At 50.1% G+C, this 18,121-nt stretch overlaps 6 protein-coding genes across 6 annotated transcripts; 3 read left to right on the forward strand and 3 right to left on the reverse strand.

Moving 5' to 3' along the window:
- Positions 1-165: 165 nt before the first annotated feature.
- Positions 166-1,485, reverse strand: LCP9604111_2870 (M20 family metallopeptidase; the record flags this gene model as incomplete). The annotated part of the gene is made up of 1 exon (XM_039070395.1): positions 166-1,485. The coding sequence occupies one exon, from the start codon at positions 1,483-1,485 to the stop codon at positions 166-168; it is 1,320 nt and encodes a 439-aa protein (XP_038930825.1).
- A 2,001-nt stretch (positions 1,486-3,486) lies between these two features.
- Positions 3,487-6,791, forward strand: LCP9604111_2871 (putative NRPS-like enzyme; the record flags this gene model as incomplete). The annotated part of the gene is made up of 4 exons (XM_039070396.1): positions 3,487-3,771; positions 3,827-4,094; positions 4,148-6,324; positions 6,399-6,791. 4 exons carry the CDS (start codon positions 3,487-3,489, stop codon positions 6,789-6,791), a joined length of 3,123 nt encoding a protein of 1,040 aa, XP_038930826.1.
- Positions 6,792-9,073: 2,282 nt separating this feature from the next.
- LCP9604111_2872 (uncharacterized protein) lies at positions 9,074-10,616 on the forward strand (the record flags this gene model as incomplete). The annotated part of the gene is made up of 2 exons (XM_039070397.1): positions 9,074-9,359; positions 9,418-10,616. 2 exons carry the CDS (start codon positions 9,074-9,076, stop codon positions 10,614-10,616), a joined length of 1,485 nt encoding a protein of 494 aa, XP_038930827.1.
- Positions 10,617-13,414: 2,798 nt separating this feature from the next.
- LCP9604111_2873 (putative DNA 3'-phosphatase Tpp1) lies at positions 13,415-15,179 on the reverse strand (the record flags this gene model as incomplete). Its single annotated transcript, XM_039070398.1, has 9 exons — positions 13,415-13,579; positions 13,631-13,776; positions 13,836-13,896; positions 13,953-14,089; positions 14,168-14,295; positions 14,346-14,651; positions 14,701-14,813; positions 14,880-15,037; positions 15,092-15,179. The coding sequence occupies 9 exons, from the start codon at positions 15,177-15,179 to the stop codon at positions 13,415-13,417; spliced, it is 1,302 nt and encodes a 433-aa protein (XP_038930828.1).
- Positions 15,180-15,808: 629 nt separating this feature from the next.
- Positions 15,809-16,670, reverse strand: LCP9604111_2874 (mediator of RNA polymerase II transcription subunit 18; the record flags this gene model as incomplete). Its single annotated transcript, XM_039070399.1, has 2 exons — positions 15,809-16,127; positions 16,183-16,670. The coding sequence occupies 2 exons, from the start codon at positions 16,668-16,670 to the stop codon at positions 15,809-15,811; spliced, it is 807 nt and encodes a 268-aa protein (XP_038930829.1).
- An 806-nt stretch (positions 16,671-17,476) lies between these two features.
- On the forward strand, positions 17,477-17,892 carry LCP9604111_2875 (alpha-ketoglutarate dehydrogenase subunit KGD4; the record flags this gene model as incomplete). Its single annotated transcript, XM_039070400.1, has 2 exons — positions 17,477-17,552; positions 17,609-17,892. 2 exons carry the CDS (start codon positions 17,477-17,479, stop codon positions 17,890-17,892), a joined length of 360 nt encoding a protein of 119 aa, XP_038930830.1.
- Between the last annotated feature and the right edge of the window lie 229 nt (positions 17,893-18,121).

Raw genomic sequence — 18,121 nt, forward strand, 5'->3', positions numbered from 1 at the left:
GAAAGCAATACTCCTTGTTCACATTAGCATTTTATATGTAAGGTAAAATCACCTCTATTCTGCTGGGACTTGAAATAACCCAATGGCGGGACCTAGTAACCGAAATTATGTGAACATAGCTCCAGATACCACACCCCTACCAGATGATATACAACTAGAAATCAATCATACAACCACCTCGCCCTTAGCCTCTCTTTCCAGCGCAGCCTCAATCAACTTTTTATAACCAACCACAGCCTCCTTGATCTGGCGGACAGTCAAGGCCTCATTATCACCATGAGCAACAAAGATACTTCCAGGCCCATACAAGTAGCGCTTGACACCAGGGCCGACAGCCAGGTTCGGCACATCAGTACCGTAGTTAACAGTCGTAACATCAAATCCATCAACATCAACATCCAAATCCTGCGGCGGGTAAGACTCGCCATGCGAAACAAAGTCCACAACAACCTCCGCCTCGAAACCCCGAACCGCCTCCTCAACGGCGCGCTGGATAATCTCACCCGCCTCAGCAGGCGTTCCAGCGGCAAGTCTCACAGCAACATCCGCCCACGCCTCAGAAGGAACGACATTCGTCGCGACGCCAGCGCGGATAACGCCAATATTCAGCGTCGTCGGCCCGTACTTCGGGGAGGCAGGCAGGCCGCCCTCTTCGGTGGGGATATCGCCGAGCACGTCGACGCGCGAGAGCGCAGGCAGAATCGCTGACACGGCGCTCTTGCCCAGCCATGGGTATCCTGAGTGGGCGGCGCTGCCGTGCGCAAGGACCTTGAAGCCGAGCATGCCTTTGTGGCCGGCAACGAGGGCTGCCTCGGTTGGCTCGCCGAAGATGATGGTGTTTATGGCGCTTTTCGCGTTGAGGCTTGAGTCCGAGAAGAGTTTCATGCCATCGCCGCCGATTTCTTCGCCGACCACGAAGAGAAGGCCGAGCTTGGCGTCTGGTTGTGAGGCTAGGGTTTCGAGGGTTGCGAAGATTTGGGCTGCGACGCTGCCCTTTGCGTCGACGGAGCCGCGGCCTGCTATGATGAGGTTCTCTGGGTCGAAGGTGGTGGAGTCGGAGATGGGCTGGTGCACGGAGTATGGGATGAAGGGCGGGACTGTGTCGATGTGGCTTGTGAGGAGGATTGAGGGGGGTTGTGTGTAGGATTTTGGAACAGCGTAGATGTTGTAGCGCGTCTTGGTTTTCTCTTGGTCCTTCACTGGGGGCACCTCTTGCTTCACCACGGTGAAGTTCCGGGCCTCCAGGAACTGCGCGACGAAGAGGCCGACATCGTGCTCGTTACCGGAGAGTGACTCGATCTCGACCAGGTCTCGGTGGAACGACAGTAGAGGTGAACTGCTGATTATATCATCTAGGCCTGTTTGGCTGTAGCTGGGCTGGGAGGAGGATGGCACGCCCAGGAGATGTTGCTGAAGTGCGGGGTGCGGAGAAGCCTGGACGCCGGAAATGATGGCCGCAGCCACGAGATATGAAGAGAGCTTCATTGGAAGGTCGGGGTACAAATATGTTCCAATTGTTAATTTGCTGTGTCCAAAACAATTGAACAGCCCCTACGCCCTGAACGTTGAGTGTTTTGCGAAGCTTGTAGATCGGAGATCCGAGGTCGGCCCCGATGTATACGGTCACGTGGATAGATAAACATATCGACCGGTTCGTCCTATTGGCCACATATTATCAGGTCTGTGGTGCTCGTTATTGCGTGATGGATTCAATGTCAGATACAATGCCAGATACAATGCCAGATGCCTTCATTCACGTCTATTTCATTCGGCAAATTCCTAACCCGACAACATATGTATAGCTCGTATTCGTTAGGCGAGCTGGCCCACCCAGACGCGCCGATTTATTCAAGTCCCGAAGCTCTACAAATTTAGCAGAACACCGAGTGGATATTATTGGATATTATTGGCTGTCCAAGCTTTCCTAGAACAAGGAAGTCACTTTGATTCGTGAAATTAGCACAGTCTAACGCTCCGAAGCTAAATTAATTGTCTCCGATTTAAACGGGTAGCTCGTGTTAATGGATACACTCGCGATTCCCGGGTTTAAAAGTGATCTCCGTGCATATTCACTTCTTATAATCCTATACTAGTGAAACCGGCCTCACCGAGGCTATGAGCGTCATTGGGCTCGATGCTTTCAAAAGTACTAGAATAGTGTTGGCACGACGATCCAAAAACACAGCCCTCGGACTACACATCTCAGCCAGCCACATACTACTTCTATGATCAGCCCTACAACTCAGTTGGGTTAACACATTTCAGCTGGGTATTTTTAAAACTTAATACATACATATTCGGTTTCGAACACTAACCTTAGTGAATAAAGCCGACACCGAAATCGTTTGTACGCAGAGAGAACTACGTCGACGGGCTTCGCGAATCAAAGCTTTACTTTTAACAGGACCACAACGCTCACCCGGTCTATCCGATCGTGTATTGAACCAATTTGCCAAAGGCTGCTAGCTTGTAATGTATAGCGCTATTTTATTGGGGGAGGAAGGAATCACATATGTACCAGCTGAAAACGAAGAGAAGTAAAAGTGGACCGGATATAGAACGGAAATACCCACCTACCCACCCAGGGAGGGAGCCCTATCGACTCAAGAAGCTTCTAAATAGATTACCGAACAGGTGGAACTCGTTGGTGGAAGCAATTGAACCATCCCCCCCCCTCCCCCCTGCCTGGCATGCATGGAGAACCGGAATCTGCTCTAGAACCACATACGCGCTGAACCCAGGCGTAGTTGGTGTCAGATAACAGAGGATAGAATAAATAGGTGTCCAGATAGATATTCATTCTAGTTTAATTAATTTGATGGCGTTTAGGTGAAATCTATATCTCAAATCCAACGGCTTTGGTTGGGTAACCATCTCGCTTATTGGATACGTTTATAAGATCTTTAGTACCCAGATATCCACCTCGTATAGCCCTGTGTCGTTATCTACGGAGTACTCCGTATGTTTTATAGAATCAATGTTATACCGGGGTATCTTATTGCGCACATTCACGAGGGATATGAGCTGGAAACCTGCAATGATGTATGATCGACATGCACCATCACAACTTGGCATACTTGAAAATTGTGAGTTCAGCTCGTTGTTCTGTATTGGACCCACCTGTCAGTCAGATATTCACGTTCCCGATGAAGCCCGGCACTGATGGCCCGGGAGCGCGGATGGGTTCGATCGTTATGAAGCCAAAATAAAGCATACTAATGCTCGGTACCGCGAATACGCCCCAGGTGGGGATGAGACTAATGCCATAGGAGCAATGATCTACGCGTTCATGCTTGTCACTTCATATATTATACATCGTATGTGGTACATAGTGACAATAATGAACGGTGATTGGCACATCGGTGATATGTTTCCAGGTGATATAAATATGGATGCCCCCTTCAGATGAGTATTTCTAACACAGCATTCTTACTACGTTAGTTTACTTGCTTCCTGACATCCGAATCATTCATCCTAAGCAAGAACATGGAATCTTTTCGGAAAAGACTGCTTGCGACAACGATCGATGAGCAGGCTGAAACCAAACCCACTCAACGATTTGCAGTTATTTCACAGGGATTGGACCTCAGCAATGGGCTCCGAGACATTTCAATCAAAGACCTGGCACAGGCCGTGAACTTCATGTGTTGGTGGATTGAGAGCATCATTGGACCGGCACACTCTGACTCCCCAGAGACGGTGGCCTATATGGGGGGCAACGATGTGCGCTATCTCATCTTCTTTCTTGCATGCCAGAAGACTGGATATCAGGTAAGGAAACATGCCACTCAAACTGAGAATATAACAGCCGGACTGACTCTTATAGGCCTTCTTGCCTTCTACCAGGAACTCAGACGAAGCGTATGTTCATCTACTGAGCGCGATAAACTGCACAAAGTTCTTCTTCGGCGAGGAGCGTCAAGAACGAGTACTGGAGATACATGGACTTGTACCGAAATTGGACATCTTCCAGGCCCCGACCCTGAACACAATCCTCAGCGACGAGAGTGGTCTACGCCACTACCCATATACCAAGTCCTATGCCGATGCAGAGGATGACATTGTTTGCATCATCCATAGCTCTGGAACGACAGGTAAATCCCATGAACGTGGCACTGTGACTGTGAACCAAGCTAATTCCCGACAGGCATGCCCAAGCCGGTGTATCTCACCAACGGCTTCATCATGACCTTTGATTCTGTCACTTACCTTGAAAAGCCACCAGGTCGCCGGCCAAATACATTCCACGACCTGGATCAAAGTCAGCTGCTGCTGGCCGCGGCACCTTTCTTCCATCTGATGGGACTAGTAACATTCATCTTCTCGGTGTGGAACGAATGTCCCATGTTCGTTGCCCCCGATAAGCCACTCTCTGTCGACTATATGATAGAGCTGCTGAGCACTGGCCACCCCACAGTCGCACTCCTGCCACCCTCGGTCCTGGAAGATATGAGCCAATCCGAGAAAGCACTAGCTAGTTTGAAAGAAGTCAAAAAAGTGTATTTCGCCGGCGCGCCTCTGCCCCTAGAGATCGGCGAGAAATTGCGCAAGTATACGGAGATCATAACGGTAATTGGAAGCAGTGAGGCCGGCGTGATCCCAGGGCTAATACCGGAGGACAAAACCAACTGGGGCTACTTCGAATGGAATGAAGACTACGGAGTGGAAATGCAAGACACCGGCGGCGGCGTGTTCGAGTTGGTGATTCCTCGGAAGAAGGATTCTCGCGACTGGAAGGCCGTTTTCCACACATATCCCGAGCTCGATGCGTATCCAACCAACGATCTCTTCACCCAACACCCAACGGACCCACGTCTGTGGAAGTTCTGCGGGCGCAAGGACGATGTGATTGTCCTCAGCAATGGCGAAAAGTTTAATCCTATCGGGATGGAGGGTATCATCGAGGGACACCCGCTGGTTCGGAAGGCGGTGGTAGTCGGCCAGTCCCGGTTCCAGGCCGGACTGCTCGTCGATCCGAGTCCTGCGGGATGGGATATGGACCCGAAGGTCTTTATTGAGGAGATCTGGCCGGTAGTACAGGCGGCTAACCAGACCATCGCGGCTCATGGCCGGGTAATGAAGAACAAGATCAGGCTCGCTGTGAAGACAAAGCCATTCCAGACGACTCCTAAGGGTAACGTGCGGCGCCGGATGGTGCTTCAGGACTACGAGGAAGAGATTGATATGATATATACCGAGGACCTCGTGGATGACTTGGACCAGTCTCTACCGCAGACGTTAGACCATGAGAGTCTTACGGAGTATATCCGCCAGGTTATTACCCGTGTCCTGGAGAAACCCGAGATCGCAGATGATCAGGACTTTTACGCTGCCGGTCTTGATTCTCTAATGACCATTCATGCCTCTCGGATACTGCAAAAGGGCATTCAGCTACGTCGGCCGGATGTAGAAGCAGGAGCCATCAACGCCCAGACGATCTATGGCAACCCCACAGTCGACCGATTGTCTCAATCCGTGATGGACATCTTAGATGGAAGAGCCCAAGCTGATATCCCGCGAGCAGAGAAGATCAAGAGTCTGCTGGAGAAGTATACGTCTGATCTTCCAGTGCGGGAAGTCTACCGCGAGAATGGATTGCCCTCGCCTTCGACTGTGATTCTGACCGGTTCAACTGGCTCACTGGGTACTTATCTCCTGCATGATCTACTAAACAGCGATTCCATCACCAAGATCTACTGCCTCAATCGTTCGGATGCCGAAGCACGACAGAAGAAAGGCTTCGAAGAAAAAGGCTTACACTTCGACGAAAACGACTGGAAAGACAAGGTCGAGTTCCTACAAGTCTCATTCGGAGAACCACAATTCGGCCTGGACGAGTCCAAGTACCAGGAACTTCTCGACTCGGTCGACACCATCATCCACAACGCCTGGAAAGTCGACTTCAACCACTCCGTCGATTCGTTCGAGGGCACTCACATCCGGGGTGTGCGGCGCTTTATCGACTTCAGCTTGAACAGCCGCAACAACGCCCATGTTCACTTCGTCTCCTCCATCAGCACGGTAGGCGCTTGGACCCCCGACAAGGGAGATCTGGTCCCAGAAGTACCGATCGACGACATTTCAGTCGTTCTCTCACAGGGCTACGGCGAGTCCAAGCACATTGCCGAGCGCATCTGTCTCGAGGCATCGCAAAGATCTCAAGTCCCCACGTCGGTACATCGCGTCGGACAGATCGCGGGACCGACTAGCGCGCGCGGACAGTGGAATCGACAGGAATGGCTGCCGACGATCATTGCGACGTCAAAAGCGATGGGTAAAATCCCCGACCAACTCGGCTCGGTCGCGGTCGATTGGGTCCCAGTGGTAAGTCCCCCGAAAATTATGATTCACTAGCTCAGCCAAGAGAAAAAAATTTTAATTTTCTAACTTGATTTTAGGACACACTATCCAATATTATAGTGGAAATTGTCAACACACGTCATCGGGACTCCTCCGAAGCAAGATCTGCCGTGTTTCATCTCACCAATCCCGAGCAGACATCATGGTCGACGTTGATCCCGGCGGTCCAGAGCGAGTATGCAGTCGAGCCAGTTGCGTTCTCGAGGTGGCTTGGCGAGCTGGAGAGTATCACCAATCCCAGCAGTGAGGAAGTTGCCTCCAAGCCGGCACTCAAGCTGCTGGGTTTCTACCGGGGGTTGGAAGGCGAGGGCAGTGCCTTGTCTGTACCGCTGGATGTCCAGCGGACGAAAGCGGCAAGTGCCAGCATGAGAGCGCTGGGCGCGGTCTCTCCCTCGTTGATGCGAAACTGGCTGCAGCAATGGCAATTCTGATTAATATAGCTTATATTGGATTATATCTCGAATTAATTTATCTCATGGCCACGGTGTATATTGCTTCCAAGGTTATCGTAAGGCTTGAACATGACATAAGTCGTGACTGTGCGCGACCGGAGCTTCCTCATTGGGTGATTACCTCAGAAACCCACCCGATTAGGTTTCTTTTTCGCTTGGCTGGGTCGGCTTTTGCTATTTGCCGAGCGGCTGTGATTGGTCTGCAGACTCGGGCTATGCCCTTTTTGGGCTGCAGGGTGGTCTGTTCGGTGCTAGTTCTCTGCAGGGATGCCTTAGCGAGCGATGCGATCGGAGAGATCTCCAGGGGCAAAAAGAAGAACGAAAGGATTTGATATATCTTGATCTATCAACAGATATCGCAACAAGCGACATGTCGCCCGAAGAATCAAAATCGACTTATCGAGCGTATCTTCAGGGCTGACAACCTATCTGTCGCCCTGAACAAGCCCGATCCCCCGATCGCCGCGCCAAGGCTCGCCTCCCAACCCCCAAAGGCACACCCGGCGGGCAGAAGCAGTGGCGCCAAACACCATGGTTCTCTTCCCTTTTCCCCTTCTCGCCCCTCCAATCATTGCAACATATGATATGATGGAATGTTCCCCGAATTCCCCGAGAACGTTGGTTCGAGCCATGTGGACCTGACGTCTGCCAAAGGGGACTTTGCCTTTTTCTTTCTCTTTCCCCTACCTCTCCCATGGTACGGCCTTGGGTACCTATTCATATTTTGATGGGATTATGATTGGATGTTCTTTCATCTAGTACTACTTGCGGTTGTATGGAGGTAGTGCTCTGATGTCTAGTCCAGGTCTAGTTCGGAGTTCAAGTTTATCGTAGGACGGACAGCAATATGATAGTATACATCATTCCGTGCCCTAGTTATGTGGTATATAATTTTTCGAACCGATAACCCTCCATTGTGCGACCCAACTCGTCATACTCGGACAAAGTTCTGACCTCCACGGGACGGGGCCTTGTCCGCGGTTGCTCAACGTTGTCGGAGCTCTACAACGTACATATACAACTACAACATACAAACGGGGTGGATGCACCAGTCCGTGCGTAGGAGTATACCCGGTTATTCGTTGAAGGATAACCGAGTACGGAGTAAACAGACAAGAATAGCTGGAGCGGATGTATCCAACACCTTTTCCCCCCAATCCTGCAAAGCGAATCAGCACCGATCGACTGGGTCGCAATGGCATCATAAATGGTTCCCCTCTTGCATCCACATCAGTCTAGATTGCCGATCGCACACACAGGGATTTTGGATGGAGTCCGGAGTATTCAATTGAGAAAAGGGTCCTGGAGGAGGGGATGTAGAACACATTGGGCTACACGGCATATCTGTGTAGCCGTTGGGGGTGGTTTGAAAAACAATCGAATTAGAAGGGATCGTACATTGAGTCCTTACGAAGTTACAACATAACATGCATGGATAAATATAAATATAAATATGAAAATAAAAATAAAAGAATAAAGAATCCTTCCAGACTCTGCTGCTACCATGGTTCAAGCTGTGTCAACCACCGGAACTAGACGGAGCGAACCTTGGGAAAAGACCTTTTGGATCGGCAACGGTCAATTTGGGTTTAGTCACCTTTTCTTTTTTTTTCTTTTTTTTTTTTCTTTCTTTGGGAATCCGATGGAATTCTCCACTGACAGTTGTTTGGTCTAGAGCCAACAACATCCTCTCGATTCCTATTTCCCTTTCTCACATATCTCCTCTTCATCTTCATATATTCATCTCTGTATCCATTCCATATATCCATCCCATCTGTCCTGCTCTACAAAACAAAGCCAGAAACTGTACGACCCAGGATCTCCCTGTTCCCTTCCCCAGTCCGTTTGCCGATGTAAGCAAAAGCACCGAAACCTCTCTTTCTGCCCAGCCAGTTAGTCTCATCAACTTGTTTGGTCCACGTCGCTCGGGGGAATTCATTTTCGTTTTCTTTTTCCCTTTTCTGTATTTCGAATTTCTGTATTTTTGGCAGCCCTGCCTGGACGATAATCGACATTTCCCCGTCTTCATCGGATGCTAACTGGTAGACCCTCAGTTCCCGCGTTTCCCGGACTATTACTACTACTATCTTTCCATCACACCGCCACGTCCTTTCCCGCCCAAAAGGCCATTGAGGGAATGACTTGTTCAAACTGAGCGTTGTCTCTCTTTTATATTGTGGCCACCCCTCGCATCCAATGCTGAACGGCAACAAATCCCTATATACCAGCCACCCCGTCCAAGCGGCGCTCACCTCGTGAGAATGTACAAACTGTCTCAAATTATCGACGCGACACGAGAAAGTCTCGACGCGCTCGAATCGCCTCTACGCCAGCCGCACTCTCCATTGACTATTAATACCTCCGCGCCGGCCTCGCCTGCTGTTTCTTTGTTCTCCGCCGCAGGCCACAACCGGGTCTCCAGCTCGGTCTCGTCCTTGGTCTCTTCGTCCGGTCTGGGGAACTCAATGGACAGTTCCAGTCGGAGTCAGTTGACCGGAGTCAAGGAAGAGGATTGCACACGCGACTCATTGGAAGATCATTATTTCCGTATGTGCCTATCGCCAAAACTCCCCCGATATGCAGTTGCTAACCAGACCTTCTATAGAACACTTTGATCGCATGTCTGCGGCAGATTCATACTTTTCTCCCATCGATAACTCAGATACCTACGATCTAAGTGTCACTGGCATGGAGACTGCCCCATCACCGAAAAAGAGGCGTTCCGGCTCAGACACTATGTCATTAAAGGGCGTCTCGCGCATTAACTCGCACATCTCAACCATGTCAGCCCGGTGGAAGACTAAGCGATCCTCCAGTGGTGATGGCGATACGTTCCCGGATGCTCTACGGTCTCGCGCGAACTCCGCGGCCTCCTCCGCCTTGGCAAGTCCCACCACTGGGCCTGTACCTGTGAGCCGGGTCGACTCTATTCCCCCTTCTCCCGCGCGAACCATTTTCGAGGAGCGCGCGAGCGAGTCGAGCGTGCGCCCAATTGATATCACCCGCGCGAACAGTCTCAGCCAGGACGACAACGATGTGCAGCAAGCGACAACCCCTCTCCTGCCACCATTTATGAGAGACGACCCAATGAGCAATGCGTCCCGCGTCCAGTCACCTCTGCAGTCTCCGTCAGTCGCAGATGCGAGTGAAGCAGCGTACTATAACTATAATGTGACCTCGGACCCGCGGTTTATGGGAAATCTTCCCTCCCCACCACTCTCGTCCAAGCCTTCTGTGGCCTCCTTCAACCGGCCACGAGCCAGTACCGTGCGCACAGTCTCAGGCGATGTAACGCCCCTCGTCCTCTCCGATCCCAATGATGAATGGGCCAACAAACTCGGCCACGCCAATTTCACTATCATGCCTGAGCCTTATGAACCCGTAGTTTGTGACCTCGGCCATTTCCAGCAGCTGCGGGGAGACTGGGACATTGCGCGTTGCAACTTTGCCAAGCACCTTGTCCGCACTGGCGAACACTACGGTATGACCTCGAACATCTATAAGCTCACCATTGATAAATGGGATTCGATCAACCGCGAGTGGGCAAAGCAGCACGAGGCCATGCTCGACCAGCTCAGCGCGATAGATGGTGTTGCTCTCACGCTCACCCATTCCAATATCCACCCTTGCCAACAGCTCCGTATCCCCCGTCTGCATGACAACGACAAGTTCCCCGAGATGGGGGATGAGGATATTGTCGGCCCAATGACTGTGGCACCGGCTGCGGAGCTTGCAGGTCCCTGCCGTTCTGAGAAAAAGAGAAGTTTCTTCCGCTTTTTCCAGGACTTGGTCTCCCGACCTTGAGACCTGAGTCTTCGTTAGGCTCTTGTCTTTTGTCTTTTTCATTTCCACATTTTCAAGCGATCCGCAACGATAATGACGATAGATTATTCCCCGCGCGCATTCTGACTCGTTCAATCTCGCCCGCACTGTTACGATTAATGTCTCTCTTTTACTCTTTTCTTTTTATTTTTTCTGTAATGACTCTCATGACTCACGATCCGGATCAGCGACTACTGTCTCGCCCCGCATCATGCCATTCTTTTGTCTATATTGCGAGTCTTTGTCTTTTCTGGGGGCTATCTTTTCTTCTCTTTCTTGGTCCTGGATGTCTTCCTGCGTTTCCACCGAAGACATCCACTTCCTTCAACAGCCGACAAGAAAGAGAACGAAAAGTGAACCCCTAACTGACTGGGTGTGCCACCCTTCTCCTTGATTTTGTCTCCATTACATACTATACCCCCCATACACCAAGCCTACCAACCGTTGTACCCCATAGACTTCAACCTTACTCATATCTCTGCTTCACAGCAGAACAGGACAAAAACGTGAAAAGCATCTGAAAAAGTACCATACAATGTTTCTATATGTATATATCCGTCTTGATTTCTGCACAATACACATATGTTTCATATACGAATGTCTTATTACATCTGCATCTAATTCTCAATGAACATAATATTATGAAACCCTCATGTCCATATCATTTGAAGGGATGACACGGTGCATAATAGAATCCCACGTGGAAAAGACACTTATCGGATATGACCTCCAAGGCTACTGTTGCATGTGAGTCACATGGAGAATAAACACGGTGGAGAGAAAGTGACCTGGTAACTAGTTAGAGTGGATCAGCCACGTTGTGCTTTTAATAATAAAGAGAATTCACCCCGCGTCATACCCCGATGCCTCGCTTCTGGATGACTCTTCCGGTGAGACTAATTTTTTCACGGCGGGTAAGATATTCTCGCCATAACCGCGGGGTTCAGCCCTAGTACTATCCGAAGTAACAAGTTTTCAGTATCGAACTTCGTAAGAATTTCAACTTGATATACAATTGAAGCAATTAATCAAAGCGCGGTTCTACAACCCCCTAAATAGTGACTCTAACTACATAGCCTAGACCATGAAAGAAAAGAAAAGCATACTTGCTACTCCTAGTTACTCCGTACTCACGATATTAGACTCGCCTAGACTCGGTCATGTCGGTCTGGGCTAGTGTTATCGGCGCTGCCTCGTCTCCATAAATCCTTTGTGAGAATCCTTTGTTGTACGTGAGAATCCTTGCAAAAAGTTCTTCGACTCGTTCTAGGAAGGATCCGGTTGCTACCTAAGTACGGAGTACGGAGTACTCCGGTGGATAGATGATAGATAGAGACTAGATACTCCATTGCCTCGGGTGTACCTGCCTCGCTATCTAGAGTCTTATTGCTAAGCCATCTTGTAATGATCCGAATAAAAAAGTGGCCTCGGGATGAAGTAGGATTGGACCGGTGAGGCACCCTAGGTACATACAGCATTGAATTGGGTCTTGTTCAATTGCCATAAAAACTAGTTATACAGGCGGCATAGTTAGTTAGATAATCTACCAGATCCTCGCTAGTTACTCAGTCAGGATGTGGTAACAAGTGCGCTCTTAACCCTAAGTCTTACAAAAAAACATCTTGTGTCCAGCGGGTAGAAAAAAAAACAGCAAAAAAGTGAGCACTGAGTGTGGATCGAACACACGACAACCTGATTTGCAATCAGGCATTCTACCACTAAATTACCAGTGCGCCAGAACCCTAGACCGCTAGGCTATTGGTCCTGTTTTGTGATTTGTTTTATGGTTTAGGGAAATATAACATACATTTCGTAATGCTCAATGTATACAACTAGCATCCGGCTTGTTTTTCAATGCGACAGACAGCTTGTGCACAACATATAATTGTATGCAAATTTCTATAATTACATCTATAAATATCTACAATTCTCATCATGAATATAATCTATGAAAGACCATGTACGTGTCCTGTCATTAGAAACCCTGGACGACACGGTGCATAATAGAATCCCCCGCACGTGGGAGAGACAGTCGGACATGACCACTATTTACCGAGGCATAGTTCAAGCGGAAAGCGCGCTGCATATGAGTCACATGTATGTATGTAGAATAACTAGTTAACGGTGCAGGGAAATGGTTTGGTAGAGTGGATCGGCCACGTTGTGAAGCTACCGCCATTTGATCCTCTCGAACGGCTGGATTGGGCCTCTGATACTGATAACAAGTCTGCATGGTCCAATCCGTATTGAGAGTGCCTCGGTTTAATCTTTAGTTAGGTCTTGAGATTGTGAGTCAGAGACTCTGTCTTTCAGATTCAGATTGCGTCTGGATCCGGTAACTAGAGTGTATGTAATTGATTGTGTACTGAGTGCGATAATTGGTCGCTTACTACCATGATTACATGACGTATACCTATGTATGTGTTTTATGCGCCATTCTCGGGATATATGTAGGCCATGTCTGAGGACATGCAAGATATTCCAAATCGCATTGGATATCCCTCCCTCAGCCTCGGGATCCAGGCAGAGCTGAGAATCTCGGATCTAAGATTATCACAGAACCGAAACATGCATTGAGGCAGTTGAGATCAATATTCGCGCATTTGAGGTCCGGTGAAACTCCGCCAACAGTAATAGGCCTGTACACACGAGCTATGTTTCAGCTTCGGAGCATGCAGATAGAGAGACAAGATTGGGATGAGCACGGCGCAGACAGACGTAAGCATAAACCCGGGACTTGAATATGGCAAGCGGTAGGCGTATATACCAGTCTGGTACTTTCAAACCCAGTACTGGCCCCAGATGCTCTTTGCCTCTTCGTTGCCATGGAACTGGAACTCGACGGGGATGATGTCGTCAAAGCCCTCGTCCAGCGTTGGTGCGCGGAAGCGGCGGCCGAAGTCGCCAAAGGCGATGCCGGGAAGGGATGTTCGGGATTCGGGGTTCTGGTTGGAATAAGAATGGGACAAGGTTAGATGGATATTGCCAATACATACCAGTTCTTTGTTGGATGCTCGGACAGCGTTGTTATGCCGACATAGGTCTGGCGTCGAGATAAATTGTACGCAACGGATAGGGATGTTGAGCTCTTTCGCGAGAGATGTCCAGTGAGCTCGCGTTTCTGGGTCGGCGTTGGTATTATCTAGGGTAGTCGGGTTAGATGTGGGAAATTGGGAAACTGAGATAAATGTCACTACGTACCGACTGCCACGGACTTCTTGGCTTCCAAATACTCGCGGGCGACCTTGAGGCATTTCGGACGCTGTTGATCATCAGCATTAGATTTGGTTTCATTTTAGGATTAGCTTGAAAACGCACCGTCTTGAGAAGATCTTGGTTGACTCGTTCATAGCCTAGAGGCTCCAAATGGTTCCAGTAGAAAGTGGACTTTCCGGCACCTGGGCTGCCACAGAATATTACAAGCTCGAGTGGGTGCTTGCGAGTAAAGGGTTTGGCTGCGATGAAGACCTGTCAACACTCTACCAGAGTTGGGCTGGGGATACCAAGTTCTTTGGAAGAAAGACTGCACATACCCGGCTCTTCGAGATCTGACTTTACGAAAGAGATAGGGTCGAAGCCCACCGTCGCCGGCTCCGTTATCTGCCCGAGGAAAAACTCCTCCGGGGTCTTGAACGGCATACCGATGTTGGTAGCAAGTCCCCTAGAGCGAGATCAGACTTTGTCACAAAACAACGGGGTCATGGTTCTTACCGATCTACAGCTGAATGATCACCTGGTCTTCCAGCCGCATCACCGACGAAAACCGACGCGGGCAGGTCAACACCAGCAACGTCGAAATCATAGTCGTCCAGGAACTCGCGCCACATGCCGAGACGGGGTTTCCGGTATTCAGGGTCTGTCGTGGCCGCGTAGACGCTGACAGGGAAGTCCAGTTCGGTCATGACAGCGGTCATTTTTTCTTTAAAGTTCGACAGACTTTTGGAGTCACTCCGTCCACCCTTGATATCTTTTTGGATACTGATCTTCTTTTGGTTGGAGAAAATCACCACTTGGAAACTGTCGAAGTATGAGCAAGTGGACTCATAATTACCGAGTCTGAACATACCCTTCAGCGTTGAGCTCCTTCAGTCGGCCCGGGACTTTGGTGTTCCACCATTGCCAATCAGTGGCAGATTTGGGGAAGACATTACCCGATTTGGTTTTGATCAAGGTCGAATCCTATATCAACGTCAGTGGGCCTATCTCTCAACGCTACCCGTTCTAGCGTTCAGTTCAACCACTGACCAAGTCAAAGCCAGCGATTCGGCGCTGTTTCTCAGCGGGAGGCACTGTCTTGCCCGTTGTCTGCTTTCCGATGATAACACTCGTGCCGATGACGCGCCATGTGATCGGTTCGGGCTTCTTTTGCGAGGCCGGGGTGAAGAAGTTTGCCGCCGATTTCTCTGTAGGTCATTTTTTAGTAGTAGCCAGCATGCTAGTGGGTAGTAAAGACTCACTGGTTACCGTCGAGTCGACCTTGCGGCGCAGTGGTGGTGGAGAGATGCCTTGGGGGGAGGCGACTCGCTTGACTGCGCCCTCGGCCATTCTGACAGTACGGGCGAGTGAAGACGTCGTGAAGGTCTATGGGTAAATTTAGATGCGTGTTGGTTGATTCGATCAGTTCTCGCTGTGAGATGCAGTTGAATCCGAGATATACGTTGGACGCGCCGAGACGCGGGAGAAATCACGAAGTCACATGTTCTGAACTTAAGGTGAGCATTTAAGTTGTATGCCAAATGTACGAGATATATATAACAAAAATAAAAAATACATGAGGACGGTCATCTTAAAAGAAGTGAACTTGGAATAGCTGATGATCCCGGAAAGGAAGAAAGAATGTCAAGCGCTAGAGGAACATATTTTGACGTCGAATCTGGCAAGATTTATTTGTAACTTTTTTTTTGGCTTTTGAGATAGGACTTGCACAGATTTTCCTGCTAAGCCAAGTCCTACTAGGACAGCAGTACAGGCGTTGTATTTCTGTGGGATTATAGGATTAGGTATGCTTCTATATGCACTCCCACCGAGAGGAACGAAAATATTCAGTCGACTTGATTGCTATGATGGGTATATTTTTTTCCAATAAAAACAAGCTCGAGTCTATCAACGCCATACCGTCGCTGGAGACCGGGTATTCGTAGTCTCCAGCATGCTCGCAACCGAAAGGTGGCCATCTACTTCGCCCGCGTATCAAGAGACAATCGATCTGCCTGCTCCAGGACAACCGCCGACTTCAACTGTTCGCGCAGGCCAAAGAGATGCTGCGAGGCAGTCTTCATCGTCTCCTGGTTGCTACCATCTTGGACAATGATATAGGCCTGCAGCACATAGCTTCCGCTCTTCTCGAACAAAGTCATATCCTTCAAAGGAGGCAGCTGTCGCCGGGGCAGGTTCGATCCATCCCCACCCGGATAGTGCAGCACGCGATGCAAGAAGATAGCAATGTCATTATGGATGAACATATCACCCTCGACCACATACTCAGTAGTGAAACTAGAACCAGGGTTAGAGTCCGCGATCATGAGATCGATTCGATGACGCCACTCACTTATAACCCCACGCATTCATAGCCTGCACGATATCTCCCCGCGGTAGCGTGGCGCTCGACATCAGACGCGACGTGACCGCCGAGCGGGTGCCAGCTTCCGGGATATCACGAAACTCCAACTTCCAGGGCTGACGTTCATAGTCGTAGGAAGATGAAGACACATTAGGCTTTGAATCGTCCGTGCCGGCCATCTGGGTGTCTCCATCGACGGGGGCAGTGGATCCGAAATCCGATTCGGAAACCGGCCCAACCACCTGGGTGTAGTACATATTCCCGTTGAGCATCTTGTTCAGCCGTTGCAGGTCCGCCTGTTGCAGGTCCTGACTGGCTCCGGTGCGCCCCGCCATACCCGGTTTGCGGTAGGCCTTGAAGATCAGCCGCCGTTCTAGGCAATGGCGGGGTTGCATGGCAGTCAGCCCGGCAAGTTGCTGCAGGAGCTCATGATGTTGATGGACTGGAACCGAGGCGAAAAGCGACTGCTCGTGCATTGTCTGATATGTGTGTAATGTAGCGGGTGAAGCCGGGAGATGTCCGTCAGGGTCCAAGCTCCTGGTGGCGCAACCTAACGTTATCAAAGCGATCAGACTATTTTTTATGTGTTGCAGCTATTGCTAATAATCATAGCGTTTACGGGGATGTTTGCTGTGTTTGCCGTGTTTGCCGTGTTTGATCTGTGATCTGTGTGATTTGATATTCCTTAGCAGCACGGAGTACTCCGTAGTTCAATATTGGATTCTATTGAATTTTCCGATGCGTCCATGGTATGAGGGAATCCGAATTCCGGTGCGGGCAGGGTCCATGGATGCCCCAAGGCCGCCATCCAGTGGCAATCCGTGACTTCCTTGTGCCCAAGGCTGAAAGGCAACAGAAGGCAAAAGAAGGAGGAGCCCATGGAGAGCTCACCGAGCCACCGACTGGGAAATGAGGGGAAGAGGCTCGGAATCTGCCCCCGAGGCCAATACCGCTGGGATATGGCGTGACCTATATAGTCTTCTCCAATACCCCAGGCCCAGGATGTACCGAAGTAGTTCACCCGGTCCCGAATCGGCTCCTAGTTCTTCTTATCTTCTCGTCTTTTCCCCTCTAAAGCTATTAATTCTCAATATCACCTTCTCCCATATATTCGGATCTCGTTCTTACCGTCAAATAACTAGAAACTATTCCCTTGTTGGGTGCCTCGTTGCTCTCGGTCGGATTCGGATACCACCGGACCCGGTCAATTTCGCACATTCCCGCATTAAATTGATCTTACCATCTTCCCACCTCACACTCTAATAACTACATAACTGTCAAAATGCGTGCCACTTCCATCCTCCGCAGTGCTGCCCGCACTCCCCTCATTCACTTTATTGGCAAGCGCTCCGTGCCAAGTACGTCAAATCCTTGTCCGAGCTCCAATCCTGAGACCAAGCTAACCTCCTCCCAGAGTCCATTGACCACTCTCCTCGTGTTCACCCCGCCTCTCCCACCGGCTCGCTCCCTGACTCTTTCGCCACCTACCGTGCTAAGGCTCAGCAGCACGGTCCCCTCGGTCGCTCCTCCTTCAACGGCACCATTGGCGGTCACTCCGGTGCTTCCTTGGGCCCCGTCAAGCCCCAGGAGGGCGAGTTCTTCGATCGCGCCGAGCTTCCCGCACGCTTCGGCCGTCTGCCCTGGACCGAGGCCGAGATCGAGGCCATTGAGACCGGCGGCGCGAGCTTGTTTGCATAAGCGTCCTCTCGGGCGAAATAACAATTGTCTCAAAATGTATGAATGGGGCATACTTCCAATGGAAGTTGCGTGACGGGCGAGCTTGAGTCTTGGATTTGGATTTGGGGCAGTTGAGCGCGGTCACGATCTGACTTGGGCCGGGGCAGCCAATACCTTGATACCTTACCGGTCGCTAGGACACGGATCTGACGCATGTTCACTCGTTCCGAGGTTTCCGAGACCAGACACT

Source organism: Penicillium roqueforti (genome assembly GCF_015533775.1).
Source record: "Penicillium roqueforti strain LCP96 04111 chromosome Unknown scaffold_04, whole genome shotgun sequence".
In the NCBI taxonomy this organism is placed as follows: Eukaryota; Fungi; Ascomycota; class Eurotiomycetes; order Eurotiales; family Aspergillaceae; genus Penicillium; species Penicillium roqueforti.